General features: G+C 40.5%; 1 protein-coding gene across 1 annotated transcript in view; it reads left to right on the forward strand.

Annotated features, from left to right (window-relative positions):
- Positions 1 to 22,288, forward strand: part of STRIP2 (striatin interacting protein 2) — a 76,986-nt gene that overhangs the window by 19,777 nt on the left and 34,921 nt on the right. The window contains exons 4-13 of the mRNA XM_073619350.1: positions 1,982 to 2,113; positions 3,932 to 4,052; positions 5,338 to 5,406; positions 5,498 to 5,604; positions 6,867 to 6,994; positions 7,086 to 7,265; positions 9,341 to 9,552; positions 11,755 to 11,820; positions 11,905 to 11,968; positions 15,837 to 15,908. Of these exons, the coding sequence (XP_073475451.1) occupies positions 1,982 to 2,113; positions 3,932 to 4,052; positions 5,338 to 5,406; positions 5,498 to 5,604; positions 6,867 to 6,994; positions 7,086 to 7,265; positions 9,341 to 9,552; positions 11,755 to 11,820; positions 11,905 to 11,968; positions 15,837 to 15,908 (1,151 nt within the window). The remainder of the gene's footprint in view (positions 1 to 1,981; positions 2,114 to 3,931; positions 4,053 to 5,337; positions 5,407 to 5,497; positions 5,605 to 6,866; positions 6,995 to 7,085; positions 7,266 to 9,340; positions 9,553 to 11,754; positions 11,821 to 11,904; positions 11,969 to 15,836; positions 15,909 to 22,288) is intronic.

Here is a 22,288-nt window from a genome sequence, read left to right on the forward strand (position 1 = left end):
CTCCACAATCCACACCTGTAACCCTTTAGTGGATTTGTTGTGAGCATTCAAAAAGTGTTATAGAACACTATGTTCATCATTCCCTTTTTTTTCTATAAACCAGCGATGATCTCCAAACCTCTGGCGTAATGGCCTAATGGTGTGACCTATGTAGTATAGGCCACATGGGCAGGTTAGACAATATACTACAAAATCTGTAGAGCAGCAGAAAAAATCCTTGATGCTATAGGTTTTTCTTTTTTTATGACATCTTGTTGTTTGCCATGCTCTACAAATTTACATGTTTTGTTTAAGGTTAGGTGCTCTTCTGTATGTTGTGCAGGTGTGGGTTAGATAGCAGTATATTCCAGTGTTTTTGCACAATGGATTCCATTTTGCGATGTTTACTATGGAATTGAGTAATGAACCTGACAGATATGTAATTTTTTTTTTTTTGGTTAGTTTTACCTGTGGGTTTATTATGTAAATATTGATCATAAGCCGATTCTACCAAGTCCTCTCGGTATCCTTTATCCTTGAATTTTTTCTTTAGAAACAGGCTCTGTTCCTTATAGTCATCATGGTTTGTGCAATTTTGCCTGAAAAGACAAAATTGACCTTTTTTAGGGATATTGTTTTTCCATGTTGGGTGATGACAGCTGCTATAATGTAGGAATGAGTTACCAGTTGTGGGTTTTGTATGATTTTTTTTTTTTTTTGGGCATGAAAAGTCTGATCCATATGATAAAATTTGAGGTCTAAAAATGACAAACTGACTGAATCCTCCACAGAGGTAAAAGAAAGGCCTAATGTGTTATTACAAAAAAACACAAAATCTTGTACTAAGGATAGAGTGACCGTCCCAAATAATATAGTCTATAAAAAATAAAATGACCATAATAGACGATATTGGCTCCAAAGGGATTGTTTTGCCAAAAATGCTGCACTTTTTTTTTTTTTTGGTGTGTTTGGCAACCCATTCCATTGTGAGGTAGCGATCATAGCCTCTTTGGCAAATCATTATAGAAAGTTTAGGAGGCAGTTTTTTGAATATAGTGATAAATGTGTTGCGATGAGTATGTTCACTAGAGAGCCATTTGTATTGTATCTGGGAAGATCACATTGGTGTAAAACAATTGATTGTGTTATGCTTATTACATTTTCTAAAGCTGAAAAGCAAAGTGCAGCACTACATATATAAAAAATATGTGGCAGTGAACCACAACTTCAAAATAAAATGTAAGGCCCAATATGTTGGATGAAACGGTCCTGAACAATGGGATGGGTCTCCACCGCGTTGATGATCAGTGAGCAATTATTCACTTATACACTCACCAGAAGCTTGTGCAACAACAGCATTGCCAACAAGTGTATTCCACCAGGTGTGATAACACTAGATCAGCACTCGTGAGCCTCCACTAGCATATGCACTCGCCAGAGATTAGTTGAATGTCAGCCTTAATGGTCTCCTTTAGAATTCCTCTCGTCGTTTAAACAAGGGTGTCATAAAAAAGCTCACCACCGGGAGCCCACAAGAGTAGTTATATTGTGCAGTGTTTATTAAAAAGTTTGGTAAAACAATTAGAGCTATAGTATAAAAATAATCAGTAAAAGAACTGGCCAGACTTGCAACAAAAGCCGCCAATCCCGAGCATGCAGATGCGGTGGCAACGATGTCAACACGTAGGCCTCTCCCAACGCGTTACGAGCGCGTTCTCAAGGGAACACCTGGGGGAATACACTTGTTGGTAATGCTGTTATTGCACAAGCTTCTGGTGAGCACATAAGTGAATAATCATTTCTCACTGATCATCAACTGGTACACACGGTGGAGATCCACATAAAATATTGGCACTTTTTTTTAGTTTTGCTGGTTATTCATGAGGTGTATGATCACTGTTTTTTTGTGCTAGCAGCTTTTTTTTTTTTTTTTTTTTTTTACTTTTATTACTATTTCTGTTTAGCGCTTACTTACCCACGTTTATTTTTCTTCTGCTAAAAGGGGAGGCAAGATGGATGTCCCTGGACGCAGAACAGCACAGAACTCAAGTCATGTACCTCCTTGATGAACTGGAGGTGGTGTCCCGGGAGAAGCGTCTGTCAGCGGCTAGAGCTATCCTCTACTTGGCACAAGGTGGGCACCAGCACAAGTGGAAGGGAATCGTGAAAACCTAAGGGGGTGTCGTTTCATCAGGCTCCTGTACAGTAGCACAGCTGTTTTTTGAAACTGCTCAGCTCTTTAGTGACATTTGTGGTGCTGGACTAATATACAATCTGATGACACTGGAATTGTCAACCAGTAGATTAGAAAAAAGACAGTGTAACTTACACACCACACTCCTTTTTCTTTTTTTTTTTTTTTTTTGTTTCACCAAACCCATCCCCATTGTCTATAGCTTCTTTGATTGCTCTGTGTGGCTCCAACAAATTCTATATTGCTTTACAGGGAACACAGAGCCCTTCACAAAGAAGTTTGTATTTTCTTGTTCATGTTAGTCATTCTGTCACATGCATAAGAGTCAATTTAGTATCCTGTATGTATTTGCATTTTGTGATCAAACACAAACCTGTTAAGTGCACAGAAGAAAAACCCACGCAAATCTGGAGAAAATATAAATTCTGCTTGCACGGTATAGTTTTCTATGATGAATATTAAAGGTTAGTAACAATGTATTATGTAATACCTTGTATTTTAAAGGGAAACTGTAACTTAAAATGGGTATACCAGATTCATTCTAATGTGAAGTACCATAATTTAGAGGTTGTTGGGAGGAACCATAGTGCCAAGTGGGCAACATACTATCAGCACACCTGAAAGTGTTAGACTGGTTGTGCAGTAGATCAACTTCTGTACAAGCTCCCCCCCCCCCCCACCCCCCCCCGTACATGGATTGAAAAATGTCTGGTTCCTGCTGAACTGGACAGGCTTCGATCCATGTTATGGCTGCCGTTAGATAGCAGCAGTATCTGAGAGCAAAGATTTACCCAACCTCCCAGAGATGTGATTATTCCTCCTCTTATTTACTGAATGGGCTTCGTCTCTCTTCTACAAGCTAGTAAGTTTAATTTTAAATATGTAAGCAGGCCTTCATCTGGTTACATTGCTGCATTTTAAAATGTGTGTTTTTGTAGCTTCCTTTTCCTGCATTTTCCAGTGAAAGGTCGTACCTTCTGCAATAAATTGCATTGTATGCATTTCCATGCCATTCCATGTATCTCTACTGCACATGCATTTTTGTCAAAATGCATCAAATTGCGCTATTTGAGAAAACATGGAAGCCCTGGATTAGTTATTTTTAATGAGTAAAGCTTAAAATCTCACTAAAGGCAACCTTTTGCAGATTCACCCTTTCTATTTGTCCTGTTTACCATTATCATTGAAAGCGAAATGAAAAGAAAATCACAAATTTTGGGTTGTCTCCAGAAAAGTAATAGTGGGGAAATCTTCCAATTGGTATAATAGTTTATGGTGACCTGCGGTGCCAATTTTACAGATATTTTTTTTCTCACTTCCTGCTTGGCTATGAGACAGGAAGTAAAGGGAAATCTCCGCAATGGGACACAGATGGCAAAAAAAAAAATCTGACACATTTTTAACCCTTCCTTGTTCTATCCAAAATGAAGAAAAAAAGTTTTGCCTTTAGTTCTACTTTAATATGTTGAGTCTGTTATGTGCCCCTGGACTTGATGGCTTGTAATGTGTGTTTTTTGTTTTTTATTTAATTTATTTCCTCTAACCATTTCCTTTCTCCTTCTGTTCTTTGTCTTATGAACACATGTTCTTATGTGTTTTGCGTAAGCTATGTTTGGTGTAAGCTGTATCATTTCTGATTTTTTTTTTTTTTTATGCCTCCTTTTGTTTTGTACTTTGAAGTATGAATAAAAAAATGCTTAAACATGTCATTAGCTTCATGTTGGTATGTGGATGATAACTGTTGATCTCTCTTGCCAGGGGTGTTTGTAGAATGTAAAAATGAGACTGATGTCCTCCAATGGTCTCGATACAACTGCTTCCTGCTTTACCAGATGGGGACTTTTACTGTCTTCTTGGAACTTCTGAACATGGAAATTGCGTAAGATAGCTAAGTTCTCTGTGTAACATTCTGTATTAGCGTGGGGGTTTTTTTTTTTTTTTTTTTTGTGTATTTCCTAAAAATGTGTTTTTATATAAACTTGTGAATACAAAAACATACATTTCATAGTTTCTCCCTAGTGGTCTTATATCAAACTTTCTGACGTAAGATGTATCTGAACAGAGACTTCTCCAGAATGTCCAAGAAAAGAAAGTCAGAGCTATTTATCATGCAAAGCAATACATTTGATTTATTTTCTGTTAATTTACCACATATGCATAACTTTTTGGCAGCTTATTTCCAACCCTGGTTATTTGTGTTACTCGGGGGCTGCGGGGACTGGAACCAAGCAAAACTCCCAACTCCATCCAAAACTCTGAGCTAGAAGTGATAAAACCTCTGTGCAAATTTCTTTATTTTTTTTTTTTAATCAGAAAAATGTTTATTGTGCCAATATGCATCCAAAGAACTGTACATGAGACAAGGCATATATAAGGAGTCTAGGACATGCATCAAATAGACAGACATACATGAGCAACTTAATAAAGCAAGTAACTTGTCCCAGAGAACAAAATCACTCTGTCAGGTTTTTATGTGCAGTCTGTGCTCCTATTTGTGAGATTTTTCATCACTTCTTGTCAGGCCAGAAAGTGATGGAAAATCTCGCTAATGGTTATAGATGCTGCAACAAAACACATTTTTTGTGGTGAAAAGTTAGCTAAAATATCCCCAGCAAGGTAGGGACCAGCAATACAAATGTTCCAAAATTGAAAAGGGGAAAGGGAAGTTGACTTTATTCTTACAAAGTTACAACTAAGAACCCTGTCCCACTGAGGCGCTTTTGCGCAAAAAATAGCACCTGAAAAACGCTTCCTATTCATTTCAGTGGGTGCTTTCACAGTGGGGTGGTGGGCGGTACAAAAAGTCCTGCAAGCAGCATCTTTTGGGCATGTTTGGAGTACCTCAAACACCCCTGTCAATTGAAATGAATGGGAAGCGCTTCCAAAGCGCTGCAAAATTGCTTTTTTTCTTTTTAAGGTCACGTTGTCGCGAGACCTATTATTTAAAAAAAAAAAAAAAAAACGCGCGGCCAAGACGTCTCAAAAACGCCCCTGTCCATTGAAATGAATAGGGAGCGCTGCAAAATTACTTTTTTTTTTTTTTTTTCTCTCTCTCCTTCTAAGGGTATTGCCCCTCATTGCCTTTTGAATCATGTTTATAAATAATGCCTATGTCACATTCAGTTTTCAGGGACTTGAACTTTTTATATATCTTTTGGTTCTAGGAACAGCCAAGCCTGCAGCAGTGCTCTAAGGAAGCCTGCTCTGTCATTGGCAGACAGCACTGAACTAAGGTAAGTCCAAATGGGTGATGTCATTCTGCTGTTATACTTGCTTCAAGTACTTGACACAGTATAAAGGATTCTACCCTTTGTCTATGTCTAGGGTGATTCTAAGTGTCATGTATCTCCTGGTGGAAAATATAAGGCAGGAGTCACCAGAAGATGAGCCAGAATGGAGTATTCAGAGACAAACTTTCCACACAGAACTCGGTGAGTAGGGGACATTTTTTCAAGCCAACAGCAGTTCTTGCAGAGAGCCAGTTATTATTGCACTTGGGCAGAATTCAAAATTATTAGTCTCCATTGTTAGAACACTGCAAGATCATTTTGGAGGACTTATATTTCTCCACATTTAGCTTTGCTTACTCTGACAGATACTGCCCCATCATCTGTCTGACCTCACAAGTTTTCTCCCAGCTCCTGAGAGTACATACTAGTGCCCATTAAGCCCTCTAAGAGAATTGTAATCGGCTAAAGATGTTCTAGAACAATGGGGTTGATTTACTAAAACTGGAGAGTGCAAAATCTGGTGCAGCTGTGCATAGAAACCAATTGGCTTCCAGGTTTTTTTTTTTTTTTGCCAAAGCTTAAAGAGGTTGTAAACCTCGGGGAACGCAAAGGCATAATGCGCTAGTATGCAACGCATACTAGCGCATTATGAAATACTTACATTAGAACTACGCCCTGGATCGGCGTCAGCCCTCTGAGTACAGCGCGTACATCTTCCACCTGCGTTACTTCCAGGTTCGTGGCTCCGATGCTGTGATTGGCCAGAGCCGTGATGAAGGCACTCCCACGCATGCACGCAGGAGCCGCCGGCCACGGCACGACTCCTGAAGAAACTGCACCAGGGGCCCGTTTCTTCGGTGCACATGTGCCGATGACGTTGGCAGCAGCACATATACTGAATATCTCCCAAACTGCAAGTTTAGGAGATATTCAAGGTACCTACAGGTAAGCCTTATTATAGGCTTATCTGTAGGTAAAGTGGTGTGACAGGGTTTACAACCAGTTTAATTGAACAAGCTGAAGTTAGAAGTTGATTGGCTACCATGCACAGCTGCACCAGATTTTGCACTCTCCAGTTTGAGTAAATCAATCCTCATGTTTTGCAGCTTCAGAAGCAGGCAAATGGGCAGCAAACGCAAGCGTGGGGTGACCTCTTGGCTTTCAAGCTCGAGTCAGGTTTAAAGTACACTAAACTAAATAAAGGTGCAGATGGAATTTTTTTTTTTTTTTAATTCGTTGACGGACACAGGAACTCTGATGCATTTGAGTTATATGCTGTCTAGAAGCAATGGCAAGGATTGGACATTTGGGGCAGCATGCCTGAGTTTTGTTTAATCTTTCTAGTTCTATGTCTTGCGCATCTTATTTCAGATTTTATGTATTTATCAGTATTGCTTATTTCCTTACCTTTTTTATTTCATGTTTATATCCTAAATTGCAACTCTTCTAATGTATGTGTTTAGCTTTTCCATCCAATGGCGAGGAACCATTTGCTCATCTCCTCTTCACAATGGTTTCCAAGTTCTGTAGTGGCCACTCTCCACATTTTCCCATGAAAAAGGTCCTCCTATTGCTCTGGAAAGTTATTTTGGTATGTTCAGTATTAAGTCGTTTTTTTAATTACTAAGCAGCCTTAAACATATGCACAAGGTCATTTTCACTGAGTGATGCACTGTACTTAGTTTACACTAGGGGGATTCTCCGAGCTGCAGAAGATGAAGGAGAAAAAGAGAGCAGAGTTGGGTTTGCCACCACTGCAGGAAGACAGTATACAAGTGATGAAGAACATGAGACCCACTGCTCCTCCATCCTATGGAATAGAATTTGGCGAGCAGCAGAAGAGGGGGCGACGTAGCCGCAGGGTATGCTTTACGTAGTCTTAAGTACTGTATGGCCATCTGTCTGCATAAGCTTTTCTCTTTTGTGAGGGGTAAGTGATTGCATTGCAGCACATATGACTGTCAACAGAAAAGTAAAAAAATTAAACAATTTAAAAATTGTGATATCCCACCTTTTGTATTAAAGAAATAAATTATGTTTCAGTCCTCACATTTGGACTTAAGACTAACAACAAAAGAACGCCGCTCTATGCAGACATCTCATAATGCATCCCACCTGTTGATGGAAACAGGTGCTGGCTCTGCATGTAGGAATGAATTGAAGAAAAGGCTGGACGGCCGCACTCTGTTAACACCTTTGTTGAAGATGGTTATTGAAGACTATTTAAAAATTCTTCTGGTACAAAGACATCAGAGACACAGGATCAATGAAAAGCTGACATTTTTCACACCACTATGAGGTGCTTAGTCATGACTAAGCACCCCATAGTGGTGTGAAACATGTCAGCTTTTAATTGATCGTGTGTGAAAATGTTCACCCTTTAGCTCAAGAGTGTAAATAATTTGTAACCTTGCACTAGAGGGAGATTTGTTTTGTGAATGAATGCACAATGAGGATGTTTTCATAGTTTCTCAATGTTTCTATGTGCTTTCATACACTGAGCAATCTCCCTCTGGTGCAGGGTTAGCTTGTGAAAAAAGTGTGATTAAAACAATTGAAAAAGTAACACTTAGTACACAGTAAGTACTTAAAATGGTTCTTAAGTCTTCCGTTTGTTTTTTTTTTGTTTACCCCACCCCCCTTTATACTAACCTGTGCCCGATCTTGATTCAGCAAGGAATCCTTCCTGGATTCCCTGCATGCTTTGCAGTGTCTCCTTTGCTGTTTACTTTGAATTTCTAAGGACTACATATCCCATGGTACCTTGCGGTTTGCAAGCAGACCTTTTTGTACGGACCCCGCTTCTGGAAACTCCTTCTCAGTACCTCTGTAGTCCAGAAGGCAGGCTCTGTGAAATATGTGACACAGAGGTGCCTATTCACAGGGCATAGTGAATTCAAGGAGGTATATGTGTAGGATCATCATAAAGTAAATTTACAAAACTTCAAGATTGTACAGATTAATAGAAGTAGACTAGTAATAATTTAAATACAATTTTCCATTTTTAGCATAGATACTTTTTAAATTAGGAGTGTTTTATTTATGGGGACGTACGTTTAACAGTACATTTGTGTGGCACGGTTTATTTGTTTTTTTTTATTATGTTCTCAAATGTTCAGGGAATTTTTTTTATTTTTTCTATAACCTAGAAAGTATTTTTTAGCTTTCTTCCACTTATTTCAATAAAATCAGATTGAACTAAAAATTTCTTTTTATTTGGAGTTTGAGCATGTGAGAGCAGGTGCTCCCTAGATAAAATGTGCATTCTAACTTGCTGAAAAGTTGGTATTTTAATGTGTCTTTCAGGGGATGGTGGCAGCATATTGGAAGCTAAAGGAGGGTGCTGTTTGCATGTAACAATGAAGATTAGGACGGGTACTTTAATTGCTTGGAGAATATTCTTTAAATTAAATTAAATTAATATTCTTTAGATTAAAAGAAGCCTAATGACTAAACCCAACATGTTTATGATCCAGAAAGCTGTATGAGTTAAATTCAAACTTCCAGGTTTCTACAAAGTAGGGGAGAAAGTACATGTTATGTCAGCAGTTTATTAACTAGAAAAGATTGGACTATTTTTCCTTTACTCTTCCAATAGCAGAGGATGAGTAAAACCTAAGGTAAATCCCAACCTGCAGAAATCAGGCCCATTACATCACAGGAATGTCTTAATGGAGTTTATTTACTAAAGCTGGTGAGTGCACAATTAGTCTCACTTCTGCATAGAAACCAATCAGCTTCCAAGTTTTATTGCCAAACCTAATTGAACAAGCTGAGATTAGAAGCTGATTGGTTTCTCTGCAGAAGTGAGACTGATTTTGCACTCTGCAGCTTTAGTAAACCCCAATGAGTCATGTTTTGCCCTTTATGCATCGTGCTTTAACTAGCGCTTCTTTTACCTAATGTTAATAATTTCTGCTTCATTATTTCTAAACAGGACAGTCTTGATCTCTATAATGAGAGAGACCCTTTTAAGAGTGAGGAAACTGCAGGAGCGGAAGAGGATGAAAATGAGGATGCAGAGAACATGGTGGAGGCAGAGTCTGATATACAAGAAAGGGATGTCATGTCACAGCCAGTGGCTTGCCTGAGAATCCACACAGAGCGAGTGTGCTTCCCTAAGGGTCTTCCTTGGGCACCTAAAGTAAGGTGAAAGAACTACAATTTGACAGTCGGCACTAATGTATACCGGTTACACACACTAGTGCGGTGATTTGGTTGCACAGCCCTGGGCCTGCGCTAAGTTTTTTATTTAGTCTTCCTTTCCATCACACACTCAAAGCACATCACCAAACCTCATCCTTGTCTTGTGTGCCATATACTGCCTTCTAAATACTAATAAACAACATGCTCTTTAGTATATAAGAGGCAAGGCGAAGCATTGTATTACATTCACCTGTGGTGATAGTCTTTTTTCTTTTCTTTTTTTTTTTTTTTCTTCCCTACTATACAGAACTAAGTGATCCATAAGAGCATTATCGCATTCCTTATAAGATGGCTTAGCTAAGGTTTCACTCAAATAGAGCACACTTCTTCTGTGCTGTCCCTTTACCTAACCTAGACTTTTGGTAAAAATATATTTTCATTATGCTGTTTCGCCTTTATTTTTAGTTTTTTACTGTTTCACAAACTATGAGATTGAAGCTGAATATATTTAACATGGATAATGTATTTTTTCAATAAAAATAAAGATTTGCATTCTTATTCTGCAACATAAAATATTGACGCTGCCATCTTTATCTTCTGAAGATCATTTTGAAATTCTGCAGTTTAGTGGGTTGTTCGTACCAAACAACTTCTTTATTAATTTATTCTGTTAAAAATTGTTTATCTCCTTCCCACCTGCAATCTGTTCCCTGTCATGATGTCCCAGGCCAAGGATACGTTACTATGTGTTCTCCCCCATGAGAACCCACAGCCAACACTTCCAAGAGCTGCTGGTTTTCAGTAACTCACTGATGGGTCCCTACTGACATAGGTTGAAAAAAGACACAAGTCCATCTAGTTCAACCAATAAAATTTAATCATACAATCTCATATACACGATCCTTCACCCACAGTTGATCAAGAGGAAGGCGAAAAACCTCAGCAAGGCATGATCCAATTTGCTATGGCAGGAGAAAAAAAATCCTTCTTGATCCCCCGAGAGGCAATCTGTTTTTCCCTGGATCAAATTTACCTATAAATGTTAGTACTCAGTTATATTATTTTATTTATTTATTTCAGGTACTTATAGTGCCGTCAATTTACATATACATTATACATTCACATCAGTCCCTACACCCTCAAGGAGCTTACAATCTAAGGTCCCTAACTCACATTCATACATACTAGGGCCAATTTAGACAGGATCCAATTTACCTACCAGCATGTCTTTGGAGTGTGGGAGGAAACCGGAGTACCCGGAGGAAACCCACGCAGACACAGGGAGAACATGCAAACTCCAGGCAGGTAGTGTCGTGGTTGGGATTCGAACCAGCGACCCTTCTTACTGCTAGGCGAGAGTGCCACCCACTACACCACTGTGCCGCCCATATTATGTACATTTAGGAAAGAATCCCGGCCTTTCTTAAAAGCAATCTACTGAGCTGGCCAGAACCACCTCTGGCGGGAGTCTATTCCACATTTTCACAGCTCTTACTGTGAAGAAACCTTTCCGTATTTCAAAATTAATTTTTTTTTTTTTCCTCTAGACATGAACAGTGCCCCCTTGTCCTCTGTGATGACCTTAAAGTGAATAACTCAACACCAAGTTCACTATATGGACCACTTATATATTTGTACATGGTGATCATATCCCCCTAATTCTCCTCAAGAGAGAATAAATTCAGTTCCTCTAATCCTTCCTCATAGCTGAGCTCCTCCATGCCTCTTATCAGTTTGGTTGCCCTTCTCTGCACTTTCTCCAGTTCCCCGATATCCTGACAATCGGGAACTACTTTGATTAGTTTTTGATCACCAGTGGGGACCTTGGCTGTCACCGACATAGTGACCATATGCAGGCAGAAGCTTCATATGAAGGCTGCATTGTTGATCTGCCCTGCCATGTATTTTTTGCTGCCCTATTAAAAATGTTTTACATTTTATTTTTGCGCATTTGTCAGCCTAAAAAACAAGGCAGAATTGTCCTTACTAATAAAAACTTTTAATATTTTCTCATAAATATGTATAACCTTTTGCAAGAAGTCAGAGTTTATTAAGTTCATTGGTGCAGATGCTGGATATCTATGAGTCAATTGTATCAGGTCAAGAAAGGGTTAGGGTGCTAGTTGTCCTAAACAGCACTATGCTGGTTATCAGTTGCAGCTTGCTTTGTAGAAATTGATTTTTATTTGTATATTTTTATTTCAGAGAGAAAGACATTGAAAATTTCCTGGAGATGAGTCGAAACAAGTTCATTGGATTCACATTAGGGCAGTGAGTATAATCTTAATGCTGTTCTCACCTGCATTTTTTTATGTACCAGTAGTCCCTGTATGTGATGCATTTTCTCCTGTATAGTGACACAGATACGCTGGTGGGATTACCACGGCCTATTCATGAGAGTGTGAAGATTTTAAAGCAGGTAACCACAAATAATTCATGTCCTTTCATATCTACCAGGTGTATCAGAGTAAAATGGATCCTGTTTTTGTCTTCATTGCCAACTTTTAAAAGGCATTTATAAATGCAGTTTTATTCAGTAAAGTCCTGCCTAGAACAGTAATCCATTGCAACCCATCCCACACCTTCTTTCTTTAATGAAAGTTAGAACACTAAAGTGAAGATGGCTCCTATCTGTTGCACATCACTCTGTCTCTTTTGAAGTGGAACTAAACTCTCTATATCAACATTAACTTAATCCTTATGCTACTAGTAAGTTGATGGGAAGAATAATATGTTCTTGCTTTTAATTTTTTTTTTTTTTTTTTTTATCCTCTTATTTTTTTATTTTTATTTTTTTTTCACTTTATTAGATGCAGCAGATCTTTATGATGGATGGGTTTGATATCGCCACCTGTAGGAGCAGGATGCTAGGTGCCCCCCCCCGGGAGGTCTGTCAGACTTGGTCCTTTTCCGTCAAGGTGCCATGTGTTCAGCTGATGTCCTTTGGATGACCATGGGATTAGAGGTGTTCATCTACCCACCTGGAGATACTTTGTTGGACAAAGAGCTACAAGTCCCAGATTTGCCTCTGTTGGACCACGAGTATTCTCCTGATGGGTATGGGTGCATCGGTTTATGTTTTTAGCAACCGCCCAGTCTTCTGCTTGGCAGTCTCAGTGTTTTTGTCTGGTTACTGCTGGCTGCTAACTGAGCTCTTTGTTGGCCACCTGAAGTTGGCTACCCCTTGGGTGTGTTTTTTTTTTTTTTTTTTTTTTTTTAGATTTGGTTACACCTAGCGTCCTCCTGCAAGTGGCGACATCAAGCCCATCAATCATAAAGATCTGCTGTGTCCTCGGTGAACAAGCATTTTATGGTGAGTACAAAAATCTTGTTAATTTCTTCAGTTCCCTTTTGGTTTCTGGCCTAGGCCAAAATGATGTCATACATCCCATGAGTCTTTATGGGCTTTGCTTTTTGTTTTCTTTTTTCAGGAGGGGCTTTCTCAGCTAAGCACACCCTCCTGACTTAATGCATGAGCTAAGGGCAAATGGATTCCAGGAAGTAAATGCTAAATGAATCACCTGCGTTTACTCAAGATGGCTGCGACTAGAAATGCTAGGGGGGGATTTTTCAAAGTAATTTCTCAATCTTAAAATAAAGCATGGAGACATGGATGGATGTGTGCGTTTGTTTTGAATAGAAGAAATTAATTAGTGTTTTCAGTTTGCGGTGCTCAGATACAGTTTAATTCCACTTTAAAAGAAGCCAAGAGAAATGTGAAGGCTTCCATTGCTGACCTCCTTTTGAAATGCAAGATGCCTGGTCATTTGTGTGGCTTCAGTTCTTTGAGTCACAATCAAAGAACAAGCTTTGTAGAATGTTTGTCCATGAATGAAAAAGTGTTGAAGCCACTAAATCATTGTGAGGGCCAGTCAAACTAGCAATTGTTTGAGTTTCAGTGTAAGAAACACAAATCGTGTCTCGTTCTCTAGGCTTGTTAGGCCCCTTTCACACGGGCGGATAGAATGGTGCTTTTAGCTGCGGATTTTCTAGTTTTTTACCGCAGCTAAAAGCACACAATGCTTTCCTATGGTCCCATTCACACACTGCGTTTAGCTGCGATTTCGTTACATGCGGTTCCGTGCGGATAGAAAAAATAGAATTGACTGCGTCCAGGAGCGATTTAGCGCAGCTATCTGCACGTAACCGCAGGTAATCGCAGTCTTTTGTGTCAACCGCCAGATAGCAGCGTGAGGAAAAAAAATAGGAAGCACTGCAGAGGACCGAAATGCATCATGGGTAGATTCAGGACCAAACAAAAACATTGTCTACCGCAGCTAAACGCAACCGCGAAAATGCACGTAAACGCAGGTAATCACATTGTTCAAATGCAGCTGATCGCAGTGCCTGGAGTCTTGAATTTCACAGAAAAAAAACATGCCTTTTAACTGCGGCAGAATAGCCGTCCGTGTGAAAGGCGCCTAATAGTCAGGGGGTTTCTTATTGCTTATTTGTGAAAAGCATTTAATTTTCCCCAGTGTCTGTCCAGGACAGCACATGAGAGAGCATGATTCCACCCCCCCATGAAGGTAGGAGATACAGTAGGAAATACTTTAAGAGGTGATCTCCCAACATAGTTTATTAGTATTTGTATTTGCTCCACCAGAGGGAAGCATACTGTTAGAGGTCTGCAGGGGGTGGGTAGTCAAGCTCTTTCATGTACTGTCCCCTTCTACTGTGGATCTGGGTGGCTTACCTTCTATAGCAGTCGTGGAGCACCTTTCTTTTTCACTCTCACTTCAACCTCTGGGTTGGGAGTAGGGTGCAGTCCAGTGCTCCCTTCCCAGCTACATGATACATTGATATTTAGGATTTCCCTGAGCCGAGCCACCTTGGGTTTGTGGGTTCTTAAAGCTGATTCTGCATTTCTGTGAATTGTTGGGTGGAGCGGGCCTTCTAGTTTAGTTTGGGGTCCTGCAGGTAGTGCGGTCCTCTGGTTCCTGGCAGGAGTTTATAGTGCCTATGTTTGTTTTTTTTTTTTGTTTTTTTGTTTTTTCTCTCCACCCTGCCCTCTACTTACATGCTGCGGGGAGAGGCGACCGTGACAATGGAAACAGGAGCCAAGCACCGCAAGAAAGGTCACACAGATCAGTTGTCTCTCTATTTTGTGGTTTATGTGTACAGATGTGATGTACTGTTCTCATATATGTCTGGGGAAATTGTAGTTGGAGTTTACCTACTTAATTGACATGCCTTGGTATCATGTGAACATTCATACTGCTTTGTAACCAATAACTGTACTTTCTATACTTGTGTACTTTCCTGTATCTGAAAAGCTAACAAACCTCAATAACTCACTGGGTCCAGTAGGAGGGAGATTGCAGATGTTCTTACTGCATTGGCACAGCATTATGCCCAATGTGTATGTTCAGAGGCTGGTAGACGAAGGCTGTCTTGTAGAGTTTTCCTGCAAGCCTCATTCAAGATTTTCTTCTAACGTCTCCTCTGAGACCTTGTGAAAGCCTCAGCACTTTTGTCCCTGTTGGGAGAGATGGTTGACCAGCAAGCGTTGGTACCAGTGCCAACAGAGGAGGTCAATCTAGGTTTCATCTCTTAAGTGTTTGTAGTACAGAAACCTTCAGGCTAGTTTTGTCTCCTTAATTGGAGTAAATGTACATTTCTAGTGCACCTAGTGAATTTTGTATATGATCTTGGCGTTCCAAGGCTTTCCAGCTGCAGGTATAGATTGGCAATCTTAAGCATATGGGGATATAACTCCATGAATGTGATTATTTTTTCTGCTAAGCAGATAACCTGCCGTTGGTTTGACATACTGCGTCTGACTAATTTACTTGACAATGTGCAAATAATACACATTCAGTTCCCCAATTGTATGAAAAGAAAATCCTGGTTTGTGTATTTTATCTGCACGTGATTGGATAATCAAAGTGAATCTTCACATATTTTTATTGTGTGAACATTTTCAAATCGTTTAGTAAATTGTCAAATAAATCCAGGGACAGCTGCAATATAGTCTTTAGCATTGGAGGGGCTAGTAGATGGGGAAGATGGTCTATAGTCCAGACTGAATATTACCCATATTAATCATTGAGCATTGTATAAATAGTTACAGTATATGGTGACATTATGCTTGTAAATGCTGTTTGATATGTGCTTCCAATATCTGTTGAGACTACAGATTTCTATTTCAGCTGGTTCCCTGCATTGTCATGAATAATTCAGGCTAAAGTGTGTTTGACTCAACAGTGCTCAGCTTTAGATTGCTCTGTGTGGGTTATGTGATGCAACCTAACAATGGCACTTTACGACTTTCTCTGTTCTTTCAGCACAAGTATGTTTCAATTTCTGATGTGCAGATTAAAAAGGAACAAGAGCTGGAACAATGTCCCATGTCACTGGTAAGAGGATTGTTGATGATATTACAGTTGTTGTAAATGTGTGCGAAAATTCAATTACCGTATATACACGAGTATAAGCCGAGTTTTTCAGCACTTTTTTTTTTTTTGTACTGAAAATGCCCCCCTCGGCTTATACTCGAGTCAAGCACTTTTCTGCAGCAGAGAATGACATTTTCCGAACCGACTTTGGGGCTCCGCATCTCGGGGCCGCTTGGTGCTAGGAACCGCAGTGGAACTAGCACTACAACATATCCAAAGCTGGGGGTTCCTAGCACCAAGTGGCCCCGAGATATGGGGCCCCAAAGTCGGTTCGGAAAATGTCATTGTCTGCTGCAGAAAAGTGCTTGACATTTTCCGAACCGAGTTTGGGGCCCCGTATCTCGGGGCCACTTGGTGGTAGGAACCCCAGCTTTGGATATTTTGTAGTGCTAGTTCCACTGGGTTTGGGGTTCCTAGCACCAAGTGGCCCCAAGATACGGGGCCCCAAATTCGATCAACTGTGTCTATCTGCAGCAATGTCATTTCGGGACTCTTTGGGTCCATAGACCCCAAATTTTGGCTGCAGCTAGGGGGCATCTAATAACCCTTAACTACCGAGTTTGAAGTTTTTAGGGACCTATGGCTGCAAATGGGCACATTGAGGCTGCAAATGGGCATTGTTGACCCTCTTTTCCACTTACAGTAGCTGCGCATTTCTCTCCCTAGGCTTATACTCGAGTCAATAAGTTTTCCCAGTTTTTTTTGTGGAAAAATTAGGTTCCTCTACTTATATTCGGGTCGGCTTATTCTCGAGTATATACGGTATGTACATCAGGGGTCTCTAAGCTGCGGCCCTTTGCTTGACTTTATCTGGCCCGTTGGGCGCTAGTCATTCTACTGATATGAGACCCTATTCTGCCCACTGACGCCAACAATGGGGCATAATTCCTGCCACTGACATCAACAATGGGGTGCCATTTCTCATACTGACAGAAAAAATGGGGCACTATTCCTCCCCTGAATACCAAAGATGCTGTATAGTTTGTTCCCACTAATGCCAGAAAAAAAATCTGTTCCCACTGGCCACAGTCCGTAAACTGGCCCTATGATACATCTCAGTTTCAGAGCTCTGAGCCAAGCACCTCCAACTCAGGTGTCCCCTAATAGAACAGAGACACCTTCTGACACACACCTTGCATAGCAAGAAAAAACTGAGGAAGTTCTCAACATGGACTTCCAGATTGGAAGTTGAGGATATTGGGGTACACAAAATGTTCGTTAGTTCCTTGATCCAAAAATATTTAGGTATTTGTAACTTGATCAAAAAGTATATGACCTAAACTTAACATTGATGATAAAAGGCGGCCAGAGTGTTTAAAAATGGTAAATCCTCAGTTCTATACTAAATATACATACAGTTGTGCTCATAAGTTTACATACCCTGGCAGAATTAGATTTCTTGGCCATTTTTCAGAGAATATGAATGATGACACAAAGACTTTTTCACTTATGGTTAGTGTTTGGCTGAAGCCATGTATTGTCAATTAACTGTGTTTACTCTTTTTAAATCATAATGATAACAGAAACTACCCAAATGATCTGATCAAAGATTTACATACCCTGGTGATTTTGGCCTGATAACACACAAGTTGACACAAAGGGGTTTGAATGGCTATTAAAGGTAACCACCCTCATCTGTGAGTTGTTTGTCCCATGGTTCCCACCGGGGGAGGGAGGAGGATTCCTGGGGGCATGGGGGAGGGATGGAGATGTCACCTGTGGCAAGTTTGCCCCGTGGGGGGACCTTAGCAACTTACTCAGAGCTGGTCACAGCACTAGGGAATGTATCCATATCAGGATGGAGATATAACCAAATGACACGTTTTTTTTAAAAAGATGAAACCCCTTCTAAGACCATTAAACTCAATAACTAGGTTTGAGAGCCGGTGTGTACACCTGGGGGAAGATAGATACATGTTGTCCCAGATGTACAGCCTGTGACTTAGTACCCAAAAGAAAATAATCCCATACTTTATCAGGGAATGGGAAAGAGAACGAAATAAAGCATTGTCAGATGAACAAATTAAGAAAATGATCGAATCAACTTATTTAACGTCCATAAGCTCGTATGGTCAGGAAATGGCCTATAAATTCCTGACAAGGTGGTATAGGACACCAGCAAGACTAAATAGGATATATCCAACAGCAGATGCCCGGTGCTGGAGAGGGTGTGAGCAAAGGGGTACATTCCTTCACGTGTGGTGGGAATGCCCCAGGATTAAAGAATTTTGGGAAGCCGTTGCACCATGGATCGAGAGGTTAGCCCCTAGACCTATAGAGTGTGCACCTCTGGACTTCCTATTTCATGGAACAACTGGCCCAATTAAAGCCTATAGGAGGAGTATTACACCACATTTATTAAACACAGCCAAAATATTAATTCCAAGATTCTGGAAGCAGACTGCCTGCCCAACATTAGAAGATTGGAAAAGGGAGGTCAACCGGACAATGGAAGCGGAAAGATGGATTCATGTAGTAAAAGATAAAAAAGGGGAATTTGAGGACATATGGGCAGGCTGGATACAGTGTGTACAGGGGATGGATTAAGAGGGAAACAGGAAACGAGAAGGTGAAGGGAGCTATGGCCATATAAAGACTTTAAGAATAATCATATATGGGTTTAGCCGGAGAAAAAGAAAAATACATTTATTTTTTTTCTCTGTCTCCTCCCTCCTTCCCTTCCCCTTTACCCCTATAATAAGATACCTGCCCTGGTGAAAGGGGAGAGGGAGGCGTTAAGCTGATTCGTAGAGAGTTTGGAGGGGAGTAGTGGGTTGTGAAGTTCGTTTATGTATAAGTAGGGTACAACGCCTCCTTTCTTTCTTTCTTTTTTTTTTTTTTTACACATGTTGTTAGGGTTTGTTTAACCACTTAAGGACCAGCCTCGGTTTGGATTTTAGGTGTTTACATGTTTAAAACATTTTTTTTTGCTAGAAAATTACTTGGAACCCCCAAACATATATTGTTTTTTTTTCTAACACCCTAGAGAGTAAAATGGTGGTCATTGCAATACTTTTTTTTTGCACCGTATTTGCGCTGCGGTCTTATAACCGCACTTTTTTTTTTTTTTTTTTTAAATTACTTTTTTGAATAAAAAAAATAAGACAACAGTAAAGTTAGCCCAATTTTTTTTTATATTGTGAAATATAATGTTACGCCAAGTAAATTGATACCCAACATGTCACGCTACAAAATTGCGCCCGCTCGTGGAATAGCGTCAAACTTTTACCCTTAAAAATCTCCATAGGCGACGTTTAAAAAAATTCTACAGGTTGCATGTTTTGCGTTACAGAGGAGGTCTAGGGCTAGAATTATTGCTCTCGCTCTACTGGTCGCGGTGATACCTCACATGTGTGGTTTGACCACCGTTTTCATATGCGGGCGCTATTCACGTATGCGTTCGCTTCTGCACGCGAGCTCGTCGGGACAGGGCACTTTAAAAAATTTTTTTTATTATTATTTATTTTACTTTATTTTATTTATTTTTTCACTGTTTTAAAAAAAAAAAAATTTGGATCACTTTTATTCCTATTACAAGGAATGTAAACATCCCTTGTAATAGAAAAAAGCATGACAGGTCCTCTTAAATATGAGATCTGGGGTCAGAAAGTCCTCAGATCTCATATTTAGACTAAGATGCAAAAAAAAAAAAAGTCGTTTAAAAAATGACACACAAAAAAAAAATGTCGCCGGCCGTCCTATGGTATAGAGACGGGTGGGCGCCATCTTGGCCTCACTCGTCACTATACCGAAGCACTGACAGGTCCCGATCTCCGCCGCCGCTACCGACGGCTCCGGAGAGCGGCGGGAGGGGGGGTGACACCTCTCCCGCCGCCGATAACGGTGATCTCGCGGCGAACCCACCGCAGAGACCACCATTATCGTGTACAGAAACGCCGGCCCTAAAGATGGATACCTCGGTTGTGGCAGCAGCTGCTGCCGTTACCGAGATATCCATCTTTAAAAAAAAATTACGTATATATACAGTGGCCGGTCGTTAAAGCGGAGTTCCACACAAAAATGGAACTTCCGCTTTTCGGAACCCTCCCCCCCTCCGGTGTCACATTTGGCACCTTTCAGGGGGGAGGGGGGGTGCAGATACCTGTCTAAGACAGGTATTTGCACCCACTTCCGGCATAGACTCCCATGGGAGTCTACGCCTCTTCCCGTCCCCACCGTGCTGTCTCCTGGGAAACACACAGCTCCCAGGAGAGAGCGGGGACCACTTGGGACGCGCAGCGCGTCTCGCGCATGCGCAGTTGGGAACCGGTAAGTGAAGCCGCAACGCTTCACTTCCTGATTCCCTCACCTAGGATGGCGGCAGCTGCCGAGAACCGAGCGGGTTCTCGGCATCGCCTGCCGACATCGCTGGACCCTGGGACAGGTAAGTGGCTATGTTTTAAAAGTCAGCAGCTGCAGTATTTGTAGCTGCTGGCTTTTAAATTTTTTTTTTTTTTTTTTTTTTTTTTTTTTTTTTTTTTTTTGGCGGTGTGGGTGGACCCCCGCTTTAAGTGGTTAAGGTGTTGGCTTGTAGGTGCTTGGCGTTGGGAGTGTCACTAAGGAATGGGATATGAAGACTGAAACACACAATCATTGGGAACTACATTAGTTACATATTTGTTTCTCTTATTAACTTTTTTTTTTTTTTTTCTTTTTTTTTTTTGGGAGGGGATAGGGTCAACGGTGTTACCAGTTTGTCTCTCGTCAATGTCTAATATGTTAACCTTGTGTAGTGTTGTAAAGTATGAAACGAAGGATGTATAATTGTGAACTGTGAAATTTATAACAGAAAATAAAGAAAAAAATTTGAATTATAAATCTGTGAGTTGTTTGCTTGTAATTTTGTGTATAAAAGGTCAATGGGTTTCTGGACTCCTGACAGACCCTTTCATCTTTCTTCCTGTGCTGCACTGACGTTTCTGGATTCTGAGTCATGGGGAAAGCAAAAGAATTGTGAAAGAATCTGCAGGAAAAGGTAGTTGAACTGTATAAAACAGGAAAGGGATATAAAAACATATCCAAGGAATTGAAAATGCCAATCAGCAGTGTTCAAACTCTAATCAAGAAGTGGAAAATGAGGGGTTCTGTTGAAACCAAACCACGGTCAGGTAGACCCACTAAAATTTCAGCCACAACTGCCAGGAAAATTGTCCGGGATGCAAAGAAAAACCCACAAATAACTTCAGGTGAAATACAGGACTCTCTGAAAACATGTGGTGTGGCTGTTTCAAGATGCACACTAAGGAGGCTCTTGAAGAAAGATGGTCTGCATGGTCGTGTCGCCAGAAGAAAGTCATTACTACGCAAATGCCACAAAGTATCCTGCTTACAATACACCAAACAGCACAGAGACAGGCCTCAAACCTTCTGGCACAAAGTCATTTGGAGTGATGAGACCAAAATTGAGCTTTTTGGCCACAACCATAAACGCTTCATTTGGAGAGTAGTCAACAAGGTCTATGATGAAAGGTTACACCATTCCTACTGTGAAACGCGAAGGCGGAGCGCTGATATTTTGGGCATGTGTGAGCTACAAAGGCAAAGGAAATTTGGTCAAACTTAATGGCAAGATGAATGCAGTAAGTTATCAAAAAATACTGGAGGAACATTTGCATTCATCAGCCAGGAATCTGCACATGGGATGTGCTTGGACATTCCAACATGACAATGATCCAAAACACAAGGCCAAGTCGACCTGTCATTGGCTACAGCAGAATAAAGTGAAGGTTCTGGAGTGGCCATCTCAGTCTCCTGACCTCAATATCATTGAGCCGCTCTGGGGAGCTCTTCAACATGCAGTTCATGCAAGACGGCCCAATTTACAGGAACTGGAGGCTTTTTTTGCCAAGAGGAATGGGCAGCTTTACCATCTGAGAAGATAGAGCCTCATCCAAAAAATACCACAAAAGACTATAAGCTGTCACTGATGTTAAAGGGGCAATACACGGTATTAAGAACTGGGGTATGTAAACTTTTTTGATCAGGGTCATTTGGGTAGTTTCTGTTTTTCATTATGATTTAAAAAGACTAAAAACCCTTGATTGATAATACATGGCTTCAGCCAAACACTAACCATGAGTGAGAAAAGTTTTTGTGTTACCATTCATATTTTCTGGGTACATACACATCCTTTTGCTGCTGATTTCATGGGAGCCTGGACCTTATTAAGCTCCTTCCTATACGTGCTTCTCAAGCTACCAATTTTCTTATCCACAAACTCGATGTCTAAGTCGGGGACCTGCGTCTTCACAAACTGCAGCAGTTTCTCCAGCGTTGCCTTCCTAGCTGGTTTATTTCGATATAAGAGGTTTTTAACCTCCCACCAATTTCTCATATCCCTG

Source organism: Aquarana catesbeiana, linkage group LG03 (assembly GCF_042186555.1).
Source record: "Aquarana catesbeiana isolate 2022-GZ linkage group LG03, ASM4218655v1, whole genome shotgun sequence".
Lineage (NCBI taxonomy): Eukaryota > Metazoa > Chordata > Amphibia > Anura > Ranidae > Aquarana > Aquarana catesbeiana.